The sequence below is a fragment of the Helobdella robusta genome (assembly GCF_000326865.2).
Source record: "Helobdella robusta unplaced genomic scaffold HELROscaffold_10, whole genome shotgun sequence".
NCBI classification, from domain to species: domain Eukaryota; kingdom Metazoa; phylum Annelida; class Clitellata; order Rhynchobdellida; family Glossiphoniidae; genus Helobdella; species Helobdella robusta.
In genome coordinates, this window is record NW_008703571.1 from 5,019,450 (window position 1) to 5,046,246 (window position 26,797).

The window sequence follows — 26,797 nt, forward strand, 5'->3', positions numbered from 1 at the left end:
ATACTTCGGATTATTTTTATATTACTGGCAATTCTATCCTGAGATTGTTTTTTCAATTCACTGGTTATTTTTTTTATTTTTTCTCTAATTTTACGGTAAACTTCCAATCTGTTATCACCATATCTATAAATGGATCTCCAAATCAATCGCTTTTCCCTGATTAAATTTTTTAGCTCATTGCTCATTTTAAATTTATAATTGTTGTTATTACTTCTAACAGGAACAAACTGTAGAGTATTTGTAGTCAATTTAGCTCTGAAAAATTTCCAGAACTCTTCAGTATCCTCATTCTGACCTGTTCGATTATCAAGTTCTTGTGACAGAAGCTCTCTGAAACTTTCATAATTTCCTGAATCATAACAATACTTTTTCTTGTATTTCTCAGGTGGGCATCTGAAACCTATTACTTTGAATTCTACAATAGAATGGTCACTATTACCCAAAGGTGGATGATGCATAATGTTGCGGACCAACTCTTTAGCTGATATTACCAGATCAAGGATGTTTGCTGCCTGTCCATCTCTGAATCTTGTTGGAAAGTTAATATGTTGAATTAAGAATTTATCTTTCAGAATACTCAAAAATTCATTTTCAATTTTTTCATCACTTCCTCTGCAACTAAATGTCTCCCAATCAATTTCAGGAAAATTAAAATCACCCAACATTAGGAAATCACCATTTAATGAAAGACCCTCAATTAACAAAGATAACAAATTTTTATTGTTTTTTTCATCAGACTTTGGACTTCTGTAAATAAAAACAATATTTAAAATACTTTTGGACATCACAAGTTTAACAGAAATATGTTCTTTGAAATCTGATTTCATGGCAACCTCAGAAACAACTATTGAATTTTTATAGTACAACACCAAACCTCTTTTGTTGACTTCAGCAAAACCTGAGGAAATGATGGAGTAACCATTCATATTTATTTCAGATAAAACTCTACAATTTCTAAAGTTTTTTGGATTTACTTCATTCAAAACTATCAAATCTGGTGAAATCTCCAAGCTCTGCAAAAATATTTTTAAATCCTCAAACTTGTTAGTTAAAGAATCAACATTGGACATAATTATACTTAAATTATTGTTGTTGTTACAGCTTAAATTATTTATGATGCTAAATTTTGCCTTCTGTAAGCAATCACATGAAAGTCTCCTGGTTTGCCTTTTAACCTGAAAATCCACTTTGTGATATCTTCTTTAGCAGCAATTTCACTTTTTTTCTCTTCAAGAATTTTTTTATTACTGATTCTGTCTTCCTTAGATAGATCATGATTTATTATAACTTTACTAAAACATGTTGAGTTTCTCAGTTTAAAACAGTTTGCAAGCAACAAATTCTTGGTAGTTAAACTTGCTAGTTGTACTAAAACTGGTCTTGGTTTGGCCTCCTCTGATTTTCTACCCAACCTGGATATATCAACCACTTCTGACTCAGAATCTATATCAGCAATCTCTTTCAACAGTTTGCCAACACATACCCTGGGGTTATTTTTCTTCTCATCTAAATTATATAATATTATGTTATTTTTTTTTTTTTCCCTATCATTATTAATATCTATTTTGGTAGTTGTATCTAAAATGGATTTTTGCATCTTTTTAACATCTGTCGCAAGAGTGTCAACCTTCCCTTTTACAGCTTCTGAATATTTCATTAACACTTGTTCACTTTTTTCAACTGTTTTTTTAGTTATTTTCTCATTATCTTCCAACTGTTTTAAAGAAATTATAGATATATTTTCCATTCTTTTTCTTAAATCTGAACATTCTTCATTTTGTGCATATATGGCTTTTTCAAGAATCTCCATTTTTGACATCATGGAATGTGTAATGTCTCGCATTTCACTTTTATAAACTTCCAATGATGGTCCAAAATCCAAACTGGCAGCCTTTTCTGTTTCAACCAAAATTTGTAGCTTTTCCCTATTACATTTCATGCATTCTTCACATAACTTTAATCCCAAGTTATCATTGTCTGTACACTTCAGTTCTGAAACTGTGTCTTTCGGCTTTTTCTTTCTTTCCATCACTTGCAATCAATTAACGAGATATATTTACCACAAAAGAAACAAATAAATAATTAATTTAAATCAAGTTAAATTAAATGTTCGGTTTTACGAGTTTTACGAGCGATAATACGATAAACGTAAACAATATACTTAAAATTATATATATATATTATTATATTATTATATATTAAAATTATATATATATATAAAAACAATATATTAAAATTACGATGCTCAAACAAAATTTTTTAAAAATTATTTAAAAAAATTATTTTCAATTGTAAGTAATGGAAATTTTTACAAATACTTTTTAAAATAATATTTGGCTTAAAAAATAAGTTTTGAACATACTTTTTCGTTCGCACGGCTTATATCAGCTTTTAACAAATTTATGGTCGGCCAAAAAAAAACTTCATCTAAAAACTCTACACAAATGAAAAACAATTCCAAAACATACTAAAATAATGAAGAAGTCAATTAAATATTTGGAAACGGAAAAATATTAAAACTTATACAAGAACCAAACATTACACAAAATAATTAGCCAGCAACAATTCAAATACCCTTTTCTTAAACACTCCCAAACTGATACTCAACGTCGAATCAAATGGTAGCCATTCTCACAACCTTACACCAAATTTTAATACAAAATTAGAATGCAATAGTACAGTATGGGATAAAATGGAAGGATAAACCAGCATATGACGCAACACCGGTCGGAGATGAAGTCACTAAAAGAGAATGAAACTGAGGGTGCATATTTAAAACAATTAATTTATAGAAAAATAATAAAACTCTTAATACATGCAACTGATTAATGGACAAAATGTGGTCAAATTTTTTAAAATTATAATAATTTTTAATGAAAAAATTTTGACAAACAGTACTGACATATGACATTTATTCAAATGTCCCCACATAATAATTCCATATAAGAGATAAGGGTACATGAGAGAATATGTTTAGGTAATAACATCTTTAATATAACACCTACATTTTTGGACATTTTTTTAAATATATAAGATATGACCTTTTCAATTAAAATTATTTGAAATAATAATACTCAAGAGTTTTATACTTTCCACTCTATTTAAAGTACAATTATTATAAATTATTGAATAATTTTTGAATTAGTTACGATTTTAGGCCAAAAGAGAATAACATTAGTTTTGAATATATTAATTTTCAAATCGTTGCAAGACGTCCATCTAGACAAATGCATAAGTTTATTTTTCACGAGAGTTTCGACTTCTTGCACTGAGCTGCCTCTTGCTATTATCCTAGTATCGTCTGCATACATAACAAATTTAAGGGAAGAGCTAACATTTGCTAAATCATCAATGAATGCGTTGAATATTAGTGGACCAAGTATGGATCCTTGTGGCACTTCACTATCTATTGGTAACAAATTAAATTTAATATTTTTGTAGATTACATATTAATGATGATTATTTAGATAGCTTTGTCACCAACTACACGCTAGACTACTAATTACCTGGTGACAAAGCTTTTTTAACAAATATATGATTGATGGAATCATATATTTTAGAAATATCTATATAAGTACCCATTGTAGATAACTTTAAATCAATATTTTTCTACACATGTTGCATTACATCTAAGATTGCTAACTCGGTAGAGCAATCTTTTTTAAACCCATACTGACATGCAAACGAAAGACCACACTCATCAAAGAAGAACATTAATAGTGAAGTCTCCAGTTATATACACGATTTTATCAATTAAATTTTTACTAGTTTAATTAAATTTACTAACTGATCGATGATGAGAATTGCATCATAAATTGGCGGTTTTTATATGACAAAAACAATAATGTTAGGCCTGCGCTTTTGAGAAATTTCAATGGCTAAAGTTTCAACATCTAGACAATCAATTTTGAGATCATCTCTTAGGAAAAAATTGTTAACCGTCTTAGCTTTATATTTCATCGAGTAACCACTATCATTATCACCATCATCATTACCATTACAATTATTATCCTCGCCGTCATTATTATTTCCATTTTTGTTAATACAATTACTGGCTCGACCGCTGATTGAATTATTTTCATCTCCATCATTATCATCATCACTATTATACCCCTTTGCATCTTTACTATCAGTACCTTAGTTATTATTATTTCCGCTAGATTTACCATCACCATTATCATCATTTTAGATAGAATCATTATCATCAATTACTTCTTCTGAAACTTAAAATATGGCTATAAACATGATGTGTTTTGTCAGAGGAACCACAATATTTACCGTGGACCTTGTAATTTATTCTCTATGCAACTGTTATTACCATAGACTCAGTGAAAAACATATCGCAATATTTTTTACTGCATGCCTAGTTAATTTTGATGAATATATGCACTGATGTTTACTGCTGACAAAGTAAAAAAGTGCAGTGCAGTGCTTACCACGGACGTATTTAGTAATTTTTCAGAATTTATGCAACAGATTTTACCATGGACATTGCCTAATACATAATGTAATGATGAGATCTCTCAACTTGCATTACGATATCCAGTTGACCAAATAGAAAGATTCATATCTACTGTGTGGCGTGGACATGATGTATTTTTTATGTGTGTTTTGGTTTGTTTCAAGTCATACTTTTTCCTCTGGATTACGTGGTGAAATAAAGGAATATTGTCATTGCAATTAAAAAATTTGTTAATGTCTAATTTTAAACATTTTAAGTTGAAGAATGAAATTTTGTGGACACTTTGAATTTCACCAACCAACTGTTGACTTTTGTACTAAATCTTTATAATTAATTTAAAAATTTATAAGCTTTTAAACAAGTTATTAATAGTCCCTCATCTGCTAACAAAAAATCAAAATATAATTAATTATTGAAATAAATATTTAGAATGACAAAAACATTTTTCAATATTCTTGAAAATAGTTATCTAATATTTTAAAAATATTTTTGTAAATTCTAGGAACGTGGCCAAAGACTCAGCATGGCCTGCCAAGTACATCCGGGACAACTGCCAGCATGGTGTTGATTCGCAAAGGCAAACTGTATGTCGCTCATGTCGGGGACTCAACTGTCATGCTTGCTGAACAAGGAGATTGTGGTCTCACTTGGAAAGCAAGAGTCTTAACTACGGTTCAAATTTTGATATAAATATTAATCTCTATTGTTATTAAGTCTTAATTTTTTGATAATTTTATTAATACCAATTTTTTGTTGAGCTTGTTTACAATTATTTATGGCATTTAATCACTGAATTAATGCATAAAAATTTGTTCCCGAATAAAACTTGAAATTGGAAATTGCTATTTGATCTGAGTCACATGACAAGAAATATCAGAAGAAGTCTCTGACAACACTTGTGTCTATTTTGGAAATGAGTGATATAGTTTTTAAACATCAACTTACATTATTTTCAATTGAGTAAATATTAATTTGTTTAGGACCATAAACCTGACCTGCCAAAGGAAAGGCAACGAATAGAAATGTCTGGGGGGGAGGTGATGTTGAAGTCGGGGGTCCCGAGGGTCGTGTGGCGCCGAGAAAGATCCATCAAGTTGCCCAACAAAAAAGTTTCTTCCAAAGATTGTGTTCCATTCTTGGCTGTTGCCAGATCTTTAGGTTGGCTGCTAACTCTTAAGATTTTTCTTTTCTCAAAAACTGTTATGGTTACAAAATATGGTTATTTTGTTTTTGAGTTAGTATAGTAAAACTTGTAACAATGATTGATGACATAAATAATGATTTTGTTTCTCTTCATAATTTTATTTTTGTTGTGATCGTGACTGAAATACACCAATTAAACAGGTGATTTGTGGAGTTACAACGAAAGCACAGAAATGTACTCTGTCTCTCCCGAACCCGATGTTTCAGTCCATAACATCGATCTCTCTCAATTGAAATGCCTCATCCTCGCTTCGGATGGTCTCTGGAATGTGCTCTCTGCAACAGAAACTATCAAGATCGTCATGAAATCTCTCAATGCTACACATCAGTCTCAATTAAAAAACGACTCTTTCTCCTGGTTGAACATAGTTTCTTATGATGAGGTTATTCTTCTATTCGACAGTATTGCATGCATGGCTGAAAATATTTTTAATGTTACATTGGCTAACAGTTTTGAAGGTTCTAGGTTAATTTCTGAACCATGCACCTAAAACTTATATTTTACCAGCATGTAGAATGTGTATATATATATATATATATATATATGCTGGTAAAAGACCATAATTAATGCAGTAATTTTTGTAATCTACCAAATTTCTAGCGTTAAATAGTCTTTTATTACAATCAATCTTCGTTTTGCGTCCAGAGTCCCGGTTCCTCGAGGTAGGACAGTTCTTTGCCATCAACTTTCTGCGCCAAATTAGACGATCAGTTGTATCCATTTCATTTAAATTTAGAGCTTTCATGTCTTGCTCGATTGTTAGCAACCAGGACTTCTTTGGACGGCTTTTGGGACGTGTGCCAGGTACTTCTGCAACATCTGCAAGAGAAATTATAACACTGTTTCCAATTCGTTTGACATGACCAAACCACCGTCACCGCAGACGGTGTTGCAATAATTCGTCCTTGATATCATCTAAACCAGCACGACGCAGGATTTCGGTAGGTTTGATGTGGTCCTTCAGACTAATTCGTTGCATCCATCGGAGCATTTTCATGTCGGTTCATTGAAGTTGTTGTTCCAGTTTGGTTGTCATTGGCCATGTTTCTGCACCATATAACAGGACCGGACGTATCACAGGTTTATAAAGTCTTGATCGTAGTGGTAGTGGGATGTCACGCCGCATTAATATAGAAGCAAGGAGATGCCATTTATTCCAGACTGCACGTATGCGTGCTCGAACGGCAGCTTCAGCTGTTCCAGTACAATCCAGAACATCCCCTAGATATTGAAACGATGTGACTTTCTCTACCTTAATGGCTTCAAAAACAGTGCTATTTCGAATTGGTTGTTGTGGATTGATGCAAGCAGGACAAACAAAATTGGACACTTTAGATAAAGTACCAATTATTTTTGAACAACGTTTGTGACACCACTGGTTACACTGCTGACACTTGATTGAATTGTTACCTACACTAGCTTTACAAACTGAACAAAGCCATCGTCCAGTAGCTGTGGAATGGATGGGTTCACTAGTGTTTATTGCTTTGGTTTTGCTGATGTTGACTTTGAATCCATGATCAGCGAGTCTGGTGTTCCAATCTTCAAACATCTGTGCTGCATTCTGCTCAGACGTGGCTGTTAAAACATTATCATCAGCATATATTAGATTCCAAATGGCACCAGTGCGTATCGGTTTTGTGATTTCTTTCATCACAGTTATAAGTAAAAGTGGACTGAGAATCGAGCCTTGGTGAACTCCAACGCCGATGTCAAATGCATCTGTGTTTCCAACCGTTGTGCTGACGAGAGTCTTAGTATTCGTATACATTTCCATCACAAGTCGAACAAGATATTCTGGAATAAGTTGTCGACTTAGACTCCACCTGATTGCTTCACGGGGAACTCGATCAAATGCTTTTTCAAGGTCTATAAAAATGTGTGATAGCTGTTGATGCTTTGCGAGGTACTTCTCTTGCAGTTGCCGAAGGATGTGAATTGCATCAATTGTTGATTTCCCTGCTAGGAAACCAAATTGATAAAACAAACATAAACAATCCAAACATAAACAATGCTCACAAAATTCATGAAGCAATCATTGCTGTGAGCGTGCAAACGTTTTGCAAAATTTGATCAAATCCTGACGAATTAAAGTTGATTTTTCTAATGACGATAACTTAAATAGTTAGCAGTTTTAATTTGTTTTAGTGCTTAGTAGCATGTAAATAAAAAAAATGGGTAAAATTCTTATAATTATGAACATTAAAACCGTTTCATGCATGAAATTTTTTAATCAAATAACTTTTATAGATTTTTCTCATAAATGTTCATCGTTTTATGGCCATGCAATTTATGATTGTAAAAAAAGTCACATTCCTATTGTCTAATTTTAACTGATTGTTTCTAAATTTGTCGGTTTGTAACTTTAAAAGTTTATTATGGTTTGATTTTACATCACTGTTTATAATGAACGATAATAATTTTTTCTGACCTGATAGGTAATCGGGTCAACAAAGGACCCAGCGATGGCACTGATTGATGTGGTTATGGCGAAGTGTAGAGATCGTTACCTCAGGGCTGACAACACCAGTGTCATTGTCGTGTTGTTTGAAGAAGACAAATCAGAACATACTGACAATGATCATTTGGTCAGATCGGATTCCTGGAATATTAATATAAATAATCTTTCTAAATCAATTTCTTCAATGGCTCAGATTTGTGATGAGAATAACAAAGTTGCCATCAGCAGTTCAGATGTTAGCTCCACGTCGTCTGACTTTAATATTTCAAATGGCTTAACAAAGACTCCTGTGTTTGATTCATTATACCAGAGTTATTTTGGCAAAAATTATAAGATGTTAAATAATCATGATAATCTCAATTCTGGGGATGTTGCTCAACAGTCTAATGCAAAAGTTTTTTCTTTGCCTCAAATATCTTCATTTGTAAAGATAAAAAATTTAAATGAATCGGTAACAAGTTCTGCTTGCACTTCTCCATCATTAGTATCTTTGAAAATGGACAAGTTTCCAATCTTGGATGAACCCAGTTGTGCATCTACCAACATGAGTGATGACAATGGCAAACTTAGTGTTGACACTTTCAGTCTTTTTGAAATATGCAAATCAGCATCACAGAACGAAGATGCTTCTCTGTTTGGTGATAATATTATTCCTCAGGTTCCTGTTTGTTTTATAAATGACAAAGACACTACAGTCAGTGCCTCTTCTTCTCCTAAAGAGTCCAACTTCAAATCAGTTTCTGATGAAGTGAATTTGAGCTGTTCAAAAGTATCTATTAAGAAAGAAAGTGCACAGTTCTCATTACTCAACTCATTTTCATCAGAGAACAAAGCTTTATTCAAAATAACTTACCCGTTAGAGACTTCTATCAGGTCGTCATATACTAACCTGAAAAAAAGAAAATTCGGTACATACAATGAAACATCAGATAGTGCTGAGAATAAACATTCAGATGACAAAGTTTTTGATGACAACACAGGCCAGGAACCTGAGGTGGATAGTGCAGGTAAATTTACATTTGATTCTCCTTCCTCCTCATCAAGTGATCAAGATGCAGATGGTGATGATTTTGTGGATGAACGATTAAATAAATTCGTAAGTATTCACGAAGAGAATTCATTAAGCTCAGGTCTTAAAAGCACATTGAAGTCTGTTTCTTCAACTGTTAAACGAAAACTCTATTCTAATTATATTTCTCGACAACATAGAAAACTAAAGTTGAAATCAACACTTACCGCTGTCACACATCTAAGAGACTCTCGTGATTCGTTGTCAGATTTTGTAAAAGTTTGTAAAAGTCGATTACAGTTGAGGCGGATTCAAGTCTGTTCGTAGTCATCTGATGGTTGATAAATTTCACTTTTCAAGAATCATTCAATGCCTGTTGTATTTTGTTTTCAAAGTTGAGGAATTTACTTTATAGCAAAATTGTTTTCAATGCAATCAAAGCCTATTTTGTGTTTATAAATAATGCTTTAAAGATTGCATATGTTTTTACAGATATATCTACTTTTGTAATTTATAAATTGTCTTAGTAAATGTTGCGTAAATATTTATTTAATGTTGCCTTAAAATACAACTACAGTTTATCGTTATGTAGTTCATATAAACAATTTTTACCATTTCACCTTCATAAAACAGGTGCCTTTTAAAAGTTTTAAATTTGTTTTTAAATTATTTTAAAATTTTTTCTTTTTAGGCAATTTGTGTGATCAAAAATTCAGTTAGTTATATATCTTATGTGTATTTAAATAATTTATATTGCAAATAAATCGATTAATTTGTTAATTATTTTTATTCTTCATCGCTTTCTAACGTTCGCAGGAAGGCTCGTACAAGCAAACGGTGCACAATGTCGTAAATGGGCGTCATCTTTTACTGAGATGAAGAAAAATTTGTTATAATTTTTAGGTGTGATAAGAAACTTATGGCATTCAGAATGCTGCTGCGAGTTTGGTTACCTAGCTTGATGTCGTAACCATGTAACTGAGTGACTAAATATGTTACAAGATGGCAGTTATAACCAAGTGTTATTTGAAATCCGCTCTGAACTTCGTAAGTGATGGAGGAGGCAGAGATTTTCAGAGAAAAGGGCCAGAAAAAGCAAATGCAAGTTTAGCAAAAGAGTGTTTAATACGAGTTAAGAAGTGAGAACAAGATGATCGTAAGGGGTATACTAAGCATATTGTTACATGGGTGGCGGTTTGTTCAAATTATTGGGGGAACTCAAAAGTTGTATTTATTATTTTTTGTCAAACTATAATTTAAACTTTAATTTTTAATCAATTTAAAAGTAAAAAGTTTAAACAATTTAATGTAAATAGTGAAATTCTTTTATATATCCCGAACACAAATATCTGGTTTGAATAAAGTCATGTTGCAAACGATTTTTTTCGCAAACCATTCCGAGAAGTAAATTCTTTGTATAAGTCCTCAATTGAAAGATTGTTGCGCTTTCTTTATAGCGATGTAGTATGGCCAAATGGTTTAACCTTAGCTGACTGATTGTAGAACGTAAATAAGTTTTTGAGCGCTGAAGGACGGAAAACGATCTTTCTAATAAAATATTCTAATAAGTCGAGAAAGTTCTAGCAATTCATTCAAACCGTGTTCGTTAGTATCTTTTAAAACGTTGACAATGTCTGTGACTGAGGTAATAGATAAATTTCGTTGCTTACAAATATCGCGAAACATGTTAAAATGTAATTTGTCTTTTGACACCTCTGGATATAATTCAGCAATATAATTTAAGTGTCTGCTGTCAATTGTTTCTGCATGTAAAATTTTTGATTCCAAATCGGCAAATTTTTTGAAACCATCGGAATTGAATTTACCGTCAAGTGAAGAGATAGCGGCATCTACGATCTCTAAACACATTTTTTTTAAAAATTGCGAAGTATCAAATACATGAACTTTTTTGTTACCATCAGTAAAACGCTTCCGACGATTTCGATGCCGTGGCAAACTTGAATCGTAATATTTAATATTTTTGTATCATTAGTGGTATTTAACCAAAAATACGAAAAGGTTTCATCGGATCGGTTCTCTTAGTGTTGAAGCGATAGCATTAGACTTTCTATGAGTTTGCGTACTTTTGCATAGACAATGTTGGACATTGCAAAGCGTTCGACTTAGTTTCCAATTAATCGTATATGAGAACCAAACAGCGCAACAAAAAATAAATATGAAATGATGTCATTTTTGTGAGAAAACCAGCACATTTGGCGCCATTCATTTTTGGCAGAACTTAAATTTTCAAAAAAGTTTAGCAAAGATGTCCAGTTGTTTAAAGCGCTCTTGATGCTACATATACGCATAGTCCACCTTGTTGTGGTATTACTTTGTTGAAAAAAGTAATAACAAGCTAAACGTTTAAGAGATTCTTTGATAAAGGTTGCAAGTTTTTTTTACAAAATGGATTGCATCTCTGGCACTCTAACATCATAAAAATTGCATCTTGAAATGCCAAACTAATATTGTGGTTGTTGCAATGGACAAACATTGCAGACGGCGATATTTCTAAGTTTTTGACCTGTACTCTATTATGAATTCCAGAAACGTTAGATGCTCCGTCATAACATTGTCCTCGGCAATCTCTGATATCAAAATTGAACCTTAGTAAAACATCACGCCATCAGCCAAAATCGTTGCCCACAATTTTGAAAAAAATTATTTTATTATTTATGATAAACAAGTTAGTGGAAAAAGTAGGCGAATCGTGTTCATCCATATTCATATTCATAATATATATATATATAGTGCATATATATATGTATATATATTATTATTATTATCAAAAAATTTATCTAGCGCTAGTTAGTTAAAATTCAAAAGCGTCATCAAAAAATAAAATAACAAAAAATTTAACATAAGATTAAACCATGGATATATATAATATCCATGGATTAAACATGTCCTCATTAAAATAAAGTTAAACGTAGAAATAATTGTCTGGCTGCAAAAAACTGTAACAATTCAACACAATTACAAAAAAACACTATAGAACAATTCAAAAAATTAAGATATCACTGTAATGAAAACAAAAATGTTTTAAGTTTCTTTCTGAAGCATGTCATGGTCAACCTTGAGCGAATTATATATTCGCTTTTGCGTTATAAAAAACACATTGCATGGTATATAGCATTTTGTGTTAAGGGGTCATCATACTTAGCATCCGTGCTACTAAAATAATTTTTGCAACAGAATAATTAGCATATGCGCTGTTAAGAGTCTATTAGCATATTACGTAAATGTTCCATTATGCTATCGAGATTATATAAAATCTTTTGTCCAAATTAAGAAGTTTCAACAGCTACGAAGAGCGGTGATAGACCCGATGGCTTAATAGAACCATAGATTTCTATATAGTATATTATATAGATGTTCATGAATAGAACTAACGAATAATATGCTAATTATCCCATAGCAGCACATATGAACATATGCTAGCAGAAAATATGCTAATGACCCTTTAGCGTAATATGCTATTTACAATAGAATATGCTTTTTATAACGCATTATATATATATATATATATATATATATATATATATATATATATATATATATATATATAGACGAGTCTCGTGAGAGACGAAACGTACGTCTGGCCTATGGCGGGTAATGGTTTACCAATAATACCTCTTGCGACTGAATGGGTTCTTAAACCTTGTAACAACGAGATGTTGTTCTTACCTATTGGTCGCGACACCTCAATTTGAGTTTCTTGGTTACAATAATTGAGTTGTGTTATCTTAAACCTTATTCGGCAGGCTACTGACGAGTCTCGTGAGAGACGAAACGTACGTCTGGCCTATGGCGGGTAATGGTTTACCAATAATATATATATATGTATATATATATATATAGATACATTCTATACTGTGCTGAAAAAACATATACTCTCGGATGCAGGCTCCAGGTGCTTTGAAGCAATCGTGTTTTATAATCATTATTATTAACATTATATGACCGAAACCGAATGTCAAATTTTGGCCGAACATGCCAAACATTCTGTGCATCTCTAATGTCACGTGACTCTTACATAAAACGTTATTGGCAGACGAAATTTCTGATATATTTAGCGCAAATTTGCCCACCGTGTCTTGTAAAAGTCTAAAAAGGTAATGTACTTGGCTTAATTAAATTCAAATAAAACCAATTAAAAATAATTATTTTCCCTAACGCTAACACTAACGCCCCTAATGATGCACCACATCCTTATTCGTATTTTATGTCACATGCTGCAATGTCAATATTAAATTTTTTGCTTGGATGTGGATAATTTTTATAAATTATAACTTTTCCTAATTTGATAGTCACTTTGTATAAGCCATCCTGTAAGTTCTGTTAATCATTTAAATTCTAATTTGTGAGGAGTATATATTTTATCATTATCAAAACAGGAAATAGGTCTGCAAAAAAACTTGGGACCGATAAATATAGGACCAACCGTCTTTGGACCAATCGTCTAATTAAATGTAGGAACAACCGTCTTGAAGGACCAATCGTCCAAATAAATTTAGGACCGATCGTCTTAGGGACCAATCATCTAAATAAATATAGAACCAACCGTCCAAATAAATATAGAACCAACCGTCCAAAAAATCGGGACCAAATGTCCAAAATATAGGGACCAAACGTCTTAGGGCCAAACGTCTGTAGAACTCTGGACTTTTGGTTCCTTTGCTCCCTATATTTTTGGACCTTTGTCCTCGACTTTTTGACGGTTGGTTCTGTATTTATTTGGACGATTGGTCTTTCAAGACTTTGATTCTTAATGTATTCTGACGATTGGACCTCATTCTATTTGGACCATTGATCCAAAGACGGTCGGTCCTAAATTTATTCAAAAAATGTAATCCCAATTTATTTTAAACAATCGATCCTAAGGTTAATTGTTTAGAATTTTATTGAATTAAACGAGTCAATAACCTACGAGACTTTCAATTAAAATTGATTTTTCTCACGGAATTAAAGACAGGAATTTTAATTTTAAGGACATTTAATTTTTTAAATTTCTGTTGTGTTTAATTTATTAAAACAAACAAAATATACCGATTTGTTTTTTTTTCACGAGAGTTCTATATAAAGATGCAATCTACATTGAGCAGTGTCTATGTTTTATTCAAAGTAATATAGTCCGATCGCTTATAAATAAACTTGGGACCGATAAATATAGGACCAATCGTCTTTAGACCAATCGTCTGATTAAATGTAGTACTAACCATCTTTAGGGACCAATCGTCCAAATAAATTTAGGGCCAACCGTCTTTAGGGACCAATCATCCAAATCAATATATGACCAACCGTCTAAAAAATATAACCAAATGTCCAAAAAATAAAGACCAAACGTCTGTAGAACTCTGGACTTTTGGTTCCTAAGACATTTGGTCTCTATTTTTTTGACCTTTGGTCCCGACTTTTGGACGGTTGGTCCTAAATTTATTTGGACGATTAGTTCTTTAAGACTTTCATCCTAAATTTATTCGTGAAATTTATTCCCAATTTATTTTTAAACAATTGACCCTAAGCTTAATTGTCTAGAATTTTATTAAATTAAACGAGTCGATTACCTACGAGACTTTCAATTAAAAATGATTTGTCTCACGGAATTTAAGACAGAAATTTTAATTTTAAAGACATTTAATTTTTTAAATTTCTGTTGTGTTTAATTTATTAAAACAAACAAATCATACCGATTTGTTTTTTTAATACGAGAGTTCTATATATAGATGCAGTCAACATTGAGCTGTGTCTATAATTTATTCAAAGTAATATAGTCCGATCGCTTATAAATAAACTTGGGGCCGATAAATTGAAGACCAACCGTCTTTGAGCCAATCGTATAATTAAATGTAGGACTTGAAGGATCGATAAATATAGGACTAACCATCTTGAAGGACAAATCGTATAAATAAATTTAGGGCCAACCGTTTTTAGGGGCCAATCGTCCAAATCAATATATGACCAACCGTTCAAAAAATCGGGATCAAATGTCCAAAAATTAGGGACCAAACGTCTTAGGGGCCAAACGTCAGTAGAACTCTGGACTTTTGGTTCCTATGACGTTTGGTCCCTATTTTTAGATCTTTGGTCCCGACTTTAAGACGGTTGGTCCTATATTTATTTGGACGATTGGTTTTTCAAGATTTTGATCCTAAATATATTCGGACGATTGGACCTCAATCTAGTTGGACGATTGATCCAAAGACGGTCGGTCCTAAATTTATTCGTAAAATTCAGTCCCAATTTATTTTTATACAATTTTTTTTAAATTAAACGAATCGATTAGCTATGAGACTTTCAATTAAAAACGATTTGTCTCACGGAATTTAAGACAAGAATTTTAGTTTTAAGGACATTTAATTTTTTAAATTTCTGTTGTTGTTAATTTAACAAAACAAACAAATGATATCGATTTGTTCTTTTTCACGGGAGTTCTTTATATAGATGCAATTAACATTGAGCTGTGTCTATATTTTATTCAAAGTAATGTAGTCCGATCGCTTATAAAAAAAACTTGGTCCTGATAAATATAGGACCAACCATCTTATTAAATGTAGGACTAATCGTCTTGAAGGACCAATCGTCCAAATAAATTTAGGGCCAATCGTCTTTAGGGGCCAATTGTCCAAATCATCGGGACCAAATGTCCAAAAAATAGGAACCAAACGTCTTAGGGGCCAAACGCCTGTAGAACTGGACTCTTGGTTCCTAAGACGTTTGGTCTCTTTTTTTTATGGACCTTTGGTCCCGACTTTAGGACGGTTGGTCCTATATTTATTTGGACGAATCGTCTTTCAAGACTTTCATCCTAAATTTATTCGTAAAAGTTAGTCGCAATTTATATTTAAACATTTGACTCTAAGCTTAGTTGTATAGAATTTAATTGAATTAAACGAGTCGATTACCTACGAGACTTTCAATTGAAAACGATTTGTTTCACGGAATTTAAGACAGGAATTTTAATTTTAAGGACATTTACTTTTTTAAATTTCTGTTGTGTTTAATTTATTAAAACAAACAAATTATACCGATTTGTTTTTTCACGAGAGTTCTGTATATAGATGCAATCAAAATTGAGCTGTGTCTATATTTTTTACAAAGTAATGCAGTCCGATCGCTTATAAATAAACTTGGGACCGATAAATATAAGACCAACGTCTTTGGGCCAATCGTCTAATTAAATGTAGGACTAATCGTCTTGAAGGACCAATCGTCCAAATAAATTTAGGGCTAACAGTCTTTACGGACCAATCGTCCAAAAAATCGGGACCAAATGTCCAAAAAATAGAGACCAAACGTCTTAGGGACCAAACTTTTTTAAATTTCTGTTGTGTTTAATTTAACAAAACAAACAAATGATATCGATTTGTTCTTTTTCACGAGAGTTCTATATATAGATGCAATTAACATTGAGCTGTGTCTATATTTTATTCAAAGTAATATAGTCCGATCGCTTATAAATAAACTTGGGACCGATAAATATAGGACCAACCGTCTTTTTAAATGTAGGACCAACCGTCCTGAAGGACCAATCGTCCAAATAAATTTAGGGCCGACCGTCTTTAGGGACCAATCGTCCAAATCAATATATGACCGTCCAAATAAATAAACTTCTAAAAAATCGGGACCAAATTTCCCAAAAAATAGGGACCAAATGTCTGTAGACTAGTTATTTTACCTTTTATCTAGTATTGGTTAGCCTTATCTATCCATTTGTAACCTGAACGACAATGATAGAAATGATTACTCATTTATTTTCAATGTTTTTTATTTGTTTTTCTATTTGTCATTGTGTTCAGTTGTAATTAATTTTATTTTGTTTTTCCCACTAAGTAAGTGGTCCGTTGTAACCCTCTGGTCAGTTGAGTAAATAAATGAAATTGAAAAATTAATATTTGATTAAGACTGTCAGAAATGCAATTATTGAGGAAAATCACATCATGTACCGTGTTAGTTAGTTTCTTGTTTAATTTTTCGATTTTTCTAACAGTAGATCGTTAATCATCGTCAAATTCCTTGAGTTCAAAACCAAAATTTTTATTTATTTTAAGCATGATAGAACGGAAAAGCTTTTTTGGTATTCCTATACCATCTTCGATGTTCGAATTGATAATTTGTGTTTGTAGCCAAATGCACATGTATATATATATATATATATATATATATATATATATATATATATATATATATATATATATATATACCCTGTCTCTACAATGTTATTTCTTTGTTTAAAATGAATTATTTCTTTGTTTATTTAATTTTACGACAATAATTTTTTTATTATTCTTTGAAAAATCAGGATGTGAAGGACGCAGAAACTGTTACAGTTGCAAGGCAGTAGTATAAAATTAAACTAATAAGTAAATAAATAAATAAAAAACGGAGAAAGAAAAATATTTAAACATCGATAGTAAAATAAAATAGAATCAAATAAATAATAAATAATAAAAAAATAAATTGACAATAAAATAAAGACCCATCTGTTTTCAAAATTTATTGAGGAGCGCTGTTGAACATCGCGAAAATAGTGCTTTATAAGCTAATTGATTGATTTGATTGATTGATTGAACGGCATAAAAAGGCAAATTAATTAGGTAATTTGTTAATAGACTAGATGATGACTTAGTGAGTAAGTGAGGTGATCGATAAATAAAAACTAGTTGTGTGAATGATAAAGTATTATTGAGTGTTAATATGTTTGAGGTGTCTTGTGATGAAGATCTTTTCCTGATATGTAAATTGGATGGCGACTTGATAGTTATGCTTGCGTTGACGAAGGTTGTGTGTTGTTGTTTTAATTTGTGGTAGTAGAGGATGTGTGACGTGGATGTTGTTATTTTCTATTCTCTTGAACAGTCTTGAATCGAGTGTGTTGAATATCTGAGTGACGGTAAGATATGATGCAGTTATAAATAGCTTAGGGCGAATTAGTTTTTTGATGAGATATTGTAGCTTGCTGAATTTGTTGTTGTGTAGCAGAACCCGACCAGGAGGGAGCTGCATATTTGATGCGTGAGATTATGAATGATTCAGTGATGTCGAATAATTTGATGCCACTGAGACCATATGAGCGAAGTGTTTTGAGTGCGTGAAATGTTTGAAAGCCTTTTGTGATTATGTGATTGATAAGAGGTGCTATATTAAGTGTGGAGGTGAATGTGATGCCTAATATTTTTAATTGGTTTGTGCGAGTGATTGATGAGTGTTCTTGGAGGTAATGTTATTTTCTTATGGCTATTGTGAATGATGAGTTCGAATGATTTATTGAGATTAAGTGACGATAAATAAATAAATATATACGATAAAAAAATAAAATTAAATAGAATAAAAGCTTGCAGCTCATTGTCTAGGACAAATGCAGAAAGATACAATATTTGAATGGTCATAGATTGTTTCTACCACAGTAAATGGCATAAGTAGATTTAATGACGGAGTTAATTAATTTGTCAGTAAATAAAACAGGCCTAGAAACTTGGAACAATGATAAACTATATTTATAATAATAATAATAATACATCATGTCATTAGCCTATAAACTGATAATGCAAAGATTATTGAAAGTAACGTCAAAGTGTCATACACTAAAGACTCTGAAAATTGGGATTTACCACAGAGAAACATCTTCCTTAGTAATGCAGAATAACACAAACAAATAACCAGTCTCTGAGAGGAAAAGTAGTCACCTGACCTATTCATTTAAATGCAATATTGGCGATTGTTTCCACCAAAACTCTGAATACATCGGGAAAACTTTAACAACGCTGACGAGACGACTAGCCATGCACAAACAACAAGAAACGGTCAAAGGTTACCTAATAGGATATTACAAAAAATTCTAGACAATAAAACAAAAGTGATTTATTTCAACAATGATCGTTATTAATTGAAAATTTTAGAATCTTTATTTGTCGGTAAATTCAAACAAGCAATAAGTGTTTAACAAAATAGCAACAATATGCTGCCATAAAGAAATACACGATCAACTTTAATACCACCAATAACTGAACTGTGAACAGGGACAACCATGCAAGCAATGTTGCATTCTGACCGTTTAAACTACTCTGATGAGGCCAGTTTAGGCCAAAAATAATCTTATTCCGTTGTATGAAAATTTTTTCAAAAAGTTAAAAAGCTTCTTTTTAATTTAAAAAACTAAAAAACGAAAATAAACTTTTGGTTTAGAAAAATTGAAAAACTGAACTACGAGTTAAACCACGCCGAAAAGCCGTTGATTATTATTAATTTTATATTTATTTTAAATATACGTTATAATTATATATTATAAATGTATTTTATAAGTATTATATATTTATTTCAACGCAGTCTAAGCATATATATGTATAGACATTGTTTATATTATTATCTATATATAAAATACATACATTCATATCTATATATAAAATACATACATTCATGCTGCACATGCAAGTATAGTGGGCGTTGTGTATCAATTAGCATCATAAGATTGCTATGTTGAAGTTTCGCGTATTTGAAGAAGTTAACTTTTGTAGAAGAACGCCTCACACGCCTGGTTGGCTTTCAAGGTTTTTATTGGATTATTTCAATCCATTTTATTTTTGGTTTTAAATGGTCAAAGTTCATTGTTGTCGTATTGTACTGCTGAATTTGTTGTACAACGCTGCTCATGAGTTGACTTCAGTTCAGAAGTGATAAAGTTGTGGTTGTTGTAAACGCGTTCTGAATGAATGTTATTAAGTCGCACCTGCAATTATTCTTTTAATCTAATCACTATTTATCAAATATTATTTGTAATGTTTTTATCATTGATTTAATGTTAGGACAATTATATTGATAATGTAATTATGTATTTTTATGGTAAATTAGTCATTCTGAGCAAGACTTAGCTTTTAACAATTTTACACACACAAGTGCGCCTACATGCACACACGCGCGCGCACACACACACACACACATATAATACATATATTGTGTATTTTAAAATTAACCCCGCTTTCAAGCTTTAAATAATCGAAAATATTTCGGGTCAACTTTGACTGTATGAACTTTAATAATTTGTTTTCTGAAGGTGAATTTGTTTGCAACAAAGAAACTTCATATGATCAGCATTAGAGGCATCACAAACTGCTCAGCATGAGTTCGAAGCAGGTGACTGTCAGTCTTCCAGGTGGACTCCCACTGGGATTCAGACTGACTGCCCTACCCCAAGATGAACACATCTTCGCCATTTCTAAAGTATTTGTGGATTCTCATATTTTTCTACCTTATGTTAAAGTGTGGCAAAGTGAGCGGAACCGATCAAAATTAAATAATTTTCTATAATTCAAAAACAACTTTTAATTTTTTCCTGCAAGTTTGTTATTTATTAAAACCGGTGAAACGTTAGAAAAAATAAAATGTTCTAAACAGCAAGCAGACATTTAGGTTCATTTGATGCACACTTTAATAATAACATATACACTTAATAATGATTACGCCAAGATACATTACTCCAGCACGTTGCATAATAAAACCGTAACATTTAGAATAATTTTTGAAGAGCGTAGTAAGTAGATGCAGGAACGTAAAGCATTCGTGGAGATTAATTTAATAAGCATCCATCCATCCATCCATCCATCCATCCATCCATCCATCCATCCATCCATCCATCCATCCATCCATCCATCCATCCATCCATCCATCCATCCATCCATCCATCCATCCATCCATCCATCCATCCATCCATCCATCCATCCATCCATCCATCCATCCATCCATCCATCCATCCATCCATCCATCCATCCCTCCATCCATCCATCCATCCATCCATCCATCCATCCATCCATCCATCCATCCATCCATCCATCCATCCATCCGACAAACAGCACGTACAAATCAACGCAAGCAGCCGGTTGCAATGTTTTCTTTCTTATTCATTCACCAGCTGTATGCATATAAATATATATATATATATATACATATATATATATATTATATATATATATATATATATATATAGTCTATTGTACATGTGTGTATGTTTGATTTCTTCATACGTCTAATTGCACACATAAGTTTATTAGTTTATATATTCTATTAAGTTTTCAAGTCAAAAAATTTAAACATCTTGAAATTCAACAAAATTTTATTTTATGTCACAAGAACACAAGCAACACATAATATTTAACATTTTAATTATAACAACACTCGCATCTCAAGTACTTAAATATGCAGCAACGTCGTCTGTACCTACGATCGCACACGAGCAAACCATGAGAACATGGTGCTAAAATATTTTCTATTTATTTTCAATTGTCTGCAAGATAACCTTCGTTGTTGGGAACTATCATGAATAAACTAAACATACTTTACACGAAGAACTTGCTAATTATCGGATTCTCTTCTTTCTTCTTCATGTTGAAAAGTCTATAAATCAAAATGTACATGAACAAACAGTTGTTTGAACTCATTGGGAACGTTATTGAAAATGAAAGTTACAAAAAGGCACAGTCGAAAATTTGCCTTGGAGGAGGGCTATTTAAAATTTAAAACCATTCAATAAAACTTGTAAGGATTGCAGCTTGAAATTTTTTTGGCGTCTGAAGGTTCGCTCATTCCACAATGTGGAAGTTTAATAAAACGCGTGAAATAATCGTTTTATAAATTCTAATAGTGAATTTTTTAGGGAAATAGTTCAATTTTGCTTAGCGGCTACGGTTGCATGTTTCGTGGGTGCTTCCATTACCTTTTTCGTCGTTAACTTTCCAATAACAGCATTGAAAAATTTTTATGTTAGGGCTATAAAATGCAATGCTGTATTTTAAAAAAATCAACAATGTTATATGGTGGTTGTACCAAAAAATTGAAGTTAACATTACTAAAGGACCATCGCTCGGAACTATTAGAATACGGAAATAAATTGTTCTAAAATACACCTCTTATATAATAAAATAAATGAATCAAGTTTGCTAAGTTATATTTTTCGACCCAATTGAAGATACGTGAGCACAGCAAAGCGGACAAAGCAGGTTTAGTGGAAGGAGATGTGATCCTGTGCGTGAACAACATCTGCTGCGAAGGACTCACTCACTTCATGGTCACCGCACTCACAGACCTCAGCGACATGCTCTGTCTGCTCGTACTCAGGTTTCATTATTTCCAGCATTTTATCCACCTCTTTGTATGCATTATATTGCTTAACAATGTGCTTTATGTTCAACATAGATAATTTTTTTAAAGTCTGTACTCCATCAGGAACATAGTGAATTAAAAGGTAGCTACCAAAAAAGAATTTAATAACACGTTCTGCTAATTGACATCCGATTGTTTTGAGTTAGGTAGATGGGTTAAAAATGATTAAAAATAATTTACTAAAAGTTAAAAAATTAAATAATAAATTTAATCGAATGATAAAATATAATGATGAAAGCTTGACACGCCGCGCTCTACCTCGAATATATATTATTAAACATGATTTTTATATTGCTAATCGAATGATCAATGAAATTGAATTTTTAAAAAAGATATATATATACATTAATTTTTAACATGAAGCTCACAAACTGAGCTTACAAGAAGATCTGAAAACTTGAGTGTAAATTATTGTAAATGATGACTGTTGTGTGAAAAATATTCAATAAAAACTTGCAATAACGTTAAACAACGAATATATTATTGATAGAAATCGATATTTATTTTTTTAGCCGATTCTATCGTTGAAACAAATTACTGTTTGTTAGTTTATTTAAGAAATAAAGCAAATATATATTAAAAATACAAAATTTTAAATTAAAACCAGTTCAACTTTGAAAAAGGATTGAAGAATTGCAAAATTTTTAGTACAGCTTCAAAAATATTTAAAAAGTGCTTCAGTTTACTCTTTTAGATCATAGGAAATTGTTGAGGACATCTAGAGCAGTTGCACATTAGGTAAGATTAACCATAATAAACTAGAACAAAATTAAATCATGAAAGACGAAAATTTAGATGTCATATTCAGAAAAATTTGAATATAATTATATTTGGAATGTATTGATAGTTTAAGTTGGCTTAACTCTCAAGAAGAATGATGTAATAATGTGCAGATATGGAAACACTACGGAGCATTCACGTGTTGCTCAGTTCCAGCCAGGTTTGATTTACACCTCAGTTGAGCACCTAATAAAAAATTTTGACACTAAAATAAGAACTTTATAAAAGACGCAAGTCCATTTCGGTGAATGCGGATATGCTACACTAGTTTGATGCTGTATCTCTGAGCTGAAGGGATAAAGACTCAAATTTATTTTTTTATTCATTAATAAAGTAAGCTTTTTGTAAATGTTCATTTAGTGAAAAGCATTGCTGTTACTGAATATTTTTTGTTTGTTGTTTTGGTGTAAAATTTTTTCAAATTCAAGAAAAATAACTTTTTTTTAACAATTTGATCTTATATTTTTAAAATTATAATATTAGCTGATATAAATTAGTACGATGATCTCACAAGATTGAGCAAAATTAAAATATGAATATTAGTTATTTTAACATTAATACTGATAATCTTCTAAATTATTGACCAGAAATATGCAAAGTGTATCGGAGGTCAAAGCATTGTTTGATAACATGGGACAGTCAGTTAGAAGATTGAATGCAAAAGAAATTTCAGAACTTTCTGGAAATCCAAATTTAGTGGTAACTCGCAGGCAGTCTACTGGATCGATTCAGCACCTTCCAAAAAACCAGCCTGTGAAACCACACCAAGTTAAACTGTTTGGTTCCCATAAATTTATTCAGACAAATCTAAATTCCCCAACCAAGACTGTCAGCTCTTTCTACGATAGATCACTTTCTTCAGACTGCGATGAAAATAAAATAAAAGAAATTACCGCTAATTCGCCAGTGTCATCCACGCCATGTAGAAAAAGTAAAAGAAATCCCAAAACAGAAAGCAGCACTGAAAGAAGACACATTATACCTACAAGGCTGAAAAATTTATCGATTTCAAATGAAATTGAGGACAAAGAGTTTGAAGAAGAACTTAGACGTGAAAATAATTTGAAGAAATTTGAAGAAACTCAAAAATCATTTTTGAAAGAAATTGGTAATAAAAGACAACAATTTAAAAATAATCCATTTATAACAGAAGCGCCACTTAATGAAACAAATTTAGAAGAAAATCGCACAACAGATGTCGATTCTATATTCCGAGGTTTTGTTCCACCTGTTTTTAGAAAAAGATGCATGTCTGAGCAACCTCGGTATAAATCAAACTTGCTATTTAATTTAACGACGGACGATTTTAAACAGAAACAAATTGTTGTTCCAAAAGTAGCAGCCAAAGTTAGCGTAAGGAGATTTTCATTAACTGTTCCAGGCCAGCAAATAATTAACCCGAGATCAAATACCGTACAATTGAAATCAAGCGGTTTTCAATTACAATCTCCCCTAAAAACTGCTCAATCACAAATTTCTCGGTCATCTCTCAAGACAAATAGTCAAAGTACACCAGTACACACAAATCACCAGCAATCGATTAATGAACCCTCAAATCAAAATACTGGTAGCAAATCAAGCGAGCAGGTGGGCTTAAGGCAGCAGATACAAATAAAACCTTCAATCCAAGCATTCAACAAAAATGTCAATGATATTAAAAATTTTCAAAAAAGTTCAAAGTTATTCATTAGATCAAATTCTATTTGTGGTAGTTTGACGAATAGCGCCAATATAACAAGGACCGCCAATATCAATGACAATCGTTGTTCATACGGCAAACAAGCCAGCCAAAAAATATCAATCCAAACTAAATCTAAAAATGAAAATATTTCTATATCCTCTTCCGACATAAGACCACAATCGACTTCTGCTTCCATTCATTCAACAATTTCTACATCAAAAACGCAGTTGACTGAAGAAGGACAAATGCCAACATCTGACTCAAACTCAAAAGCCCTACCTCAGATCAATAATTTAACGTCCACTGCCGGAATTTCTTCAACAAATTTAGCTCATTCAGTGTCGGAAATTTTAATTACTAAACCAGCAATTAAAATTTCGTCAACGAGCGCCGATGCATTTGTTTCCATAGTCCCGACATTATTGTCATCAACGTTGCCAGCGACATCAACAAAAATGACAAACAATAAAGTTTCGGCCAACTCGTTTGGAAGGGCGTTGACTTCTAAAACACCACATATTTCTTCGTCATCCATACAACAAAAAATTAATCCCAATCAGAGGACTAGATCGAACAGTTTGAGTGTTGTTGCTTCAGCCCGGTCAAAATTCGATAGCAACATCGATAACTATAAAAAATCTGATAAAATTATTTCTAAATTTGCAGCAAACTTTGCAAATCAAGTCGACACGTGGCAAAACGCTCCAAAACAATCTGAAAAATTACAAGCATTAAATGTGTCCGTTGTAACCTCATCATCGTCTATAAACACAACATCTTTAGTTTCTTCATCTTCATTCATTTCCTCCTCTTCTTCCTCCTCTTCATCATTGTCATCATCTAATAACATACAATCATCATTATCACCATCATCTCATTATACATCATTAACAGCATCTTCTTCATTTTCAGCATCGATAGTGCCCATATCAAGTTATAACATAAGATCAGGAGGCACCATCGTTAATAATAAAAAAAAATATAATAACACTGATGATGTTGATAACTTTAATAACAGCATCAATGACAAGTTGATGAGCAACACAACTTCAAAAATCAAAATACTTACAGCTGGAAGAAAACTCTCGGTGCCTGATTTGAGGACAGTGGAAAATATGAAACAAAAAGTTACTATCAATAGTAAATCATTTTCAAAAAATATTCCAAATGTTAACATTGAACCAAAAGCTACAAACAGCAACCATAATTACAAATGCAGCGATACATTGTCTTTAAGTAAGTTGTGCTTTGTTTTCAATTCAAATTTTTATTAAAATTACATAAATTTACTAACAGGATCAAATCAAAATGAAGACTTTCGACAACAAAATCTCTTTCGTTCATCTAGTGGAAATGAAAAAGCTGATGATAAGTTAAATTCATGTGAATCACTAGAAGGTTTGAAAGGCTTAGCTTTTACAAATTCAAATTCTGCTATATCAGCAACATCTCAAGCCAACCATCAAAATGACAGCACTGATCAGCATAGATCTTTAAGTGATAGGCAACCACAGTCAGTGCTCACCCCTGTTTACCAGGAACAAAAGATGTTTCAAACAAGCGGATCATCTTATCCCCCAATGTATTCTTTCTATCAACAAACACATTTAACTCATCAACCACATTCTATTCCACAGCAATGTTCAACAAGACAACAACATGCAAATCAACAACGACAACAATATTCAGGCCATCAACAACAGTTGCCTCCGCAGCATTATTCTACTCAGCAACAAAACTTGTTGCCTAATTATCTTTTATCGCAACAACATTTCAATCAAGAACAAAATCTGTTTTCACAACATAATTTATGTCAACAAAAGCGCACATCACCACAACAACATTTCACTTCATCCCCACTTTTGTCTCCGCAACAACAACAACATCAACAACAACAACATCCACAACAACAACAACATTTTTCTTCATCACCACTTTTGTCTCCACAGCAACAACAACAACAACAACACCAACAACAACAACAACAACAACAACAGCAACAACAAGCAACATCAACAACAACATCCACAACAACAACAACATTTCTC

At 32.0% G+C, this 26,797-nt stretch overlaps 3 protein-coding genes across 3 annotated transcripts in view; 2 read left to right on the forward strand and 1 right to left on the reverse strand.

The window, feature by feature from the left end:
• Positions 1-8,218, forward strand: part of HELRODRAFT_71441 (hypothetical protein) — a gene marked incomplete at both ends in the record, with an annotated part of 14,549 nt that extends 6,331 nt beyond the window's left edge. The window contains 4 exons of the mRNA XM_009012162.1: positions 4,965-5,134; positions 5,443-5,620; positions 5,807-6,033; positions 8,123-8,218. Coding sequence (XP_009010410.1) covers positions 4,965-5,134; positions 5,443-5,620; positions 5,807-6,033; positions 8,123-8,218 — 671 coding nt within the window. The remainder of the gene's footprint in view (positions 1-4,964; positions 5,135-5,442; positions 5,621-5,806; positions 6,034-8,122) is intronic.
• Positions 8,219-12,882: 4,664 nt separating this feature from the next.
• Positions 12,883-15,023, reverse strand: HELRODRAFT_167018 (hypothetical protein; the record flags this gene model as incomplete). Its single annotated transcript, XM_009012163.1, has 5 exons — positions 12,883-12,941; positions 13,002-13,243; positions 13,725-13,863; positions 14,438-14,606; positions 14,958-15,023. The coding sequence occupies 5 exons, from the start codon at positions 15,021-15,023 to the stop codon at positions 12,883-12,885; spliced, it is 675 nt and encodes a 224-aa protein (XP_009010411.1).
• Positions 15,024-21,535: 6,512 nt separating this feature from the next.
• The window catches only part of HELRODRAFT_190075 (hypothetical protein), a gene marked incomplete at its 5' end in the record, with an annotated part of 8,295 nt that continues 3,033 nt past the window's right edge, over positions 21,536-26,797 (forward strand). The window contains 4 exons of the mRNA XM_009012164.1: positions 21,536-21,574; positions 22,095-22,243; positions 23,656-25,985; positions 26,046-26,262. Coding sequence (XP_009010412.1) covers positions 21,536-21,574; positions 22,095-22,243; positions 23,656-25,985; positions 26,046-26,262 — 2,735 coding nt within the window. The remainder of the gene's footprint in view (positions 21,575-22,094; positions 22,244-23,655; positions 25,986-26,045; positions 26,263-26,797) is intronic.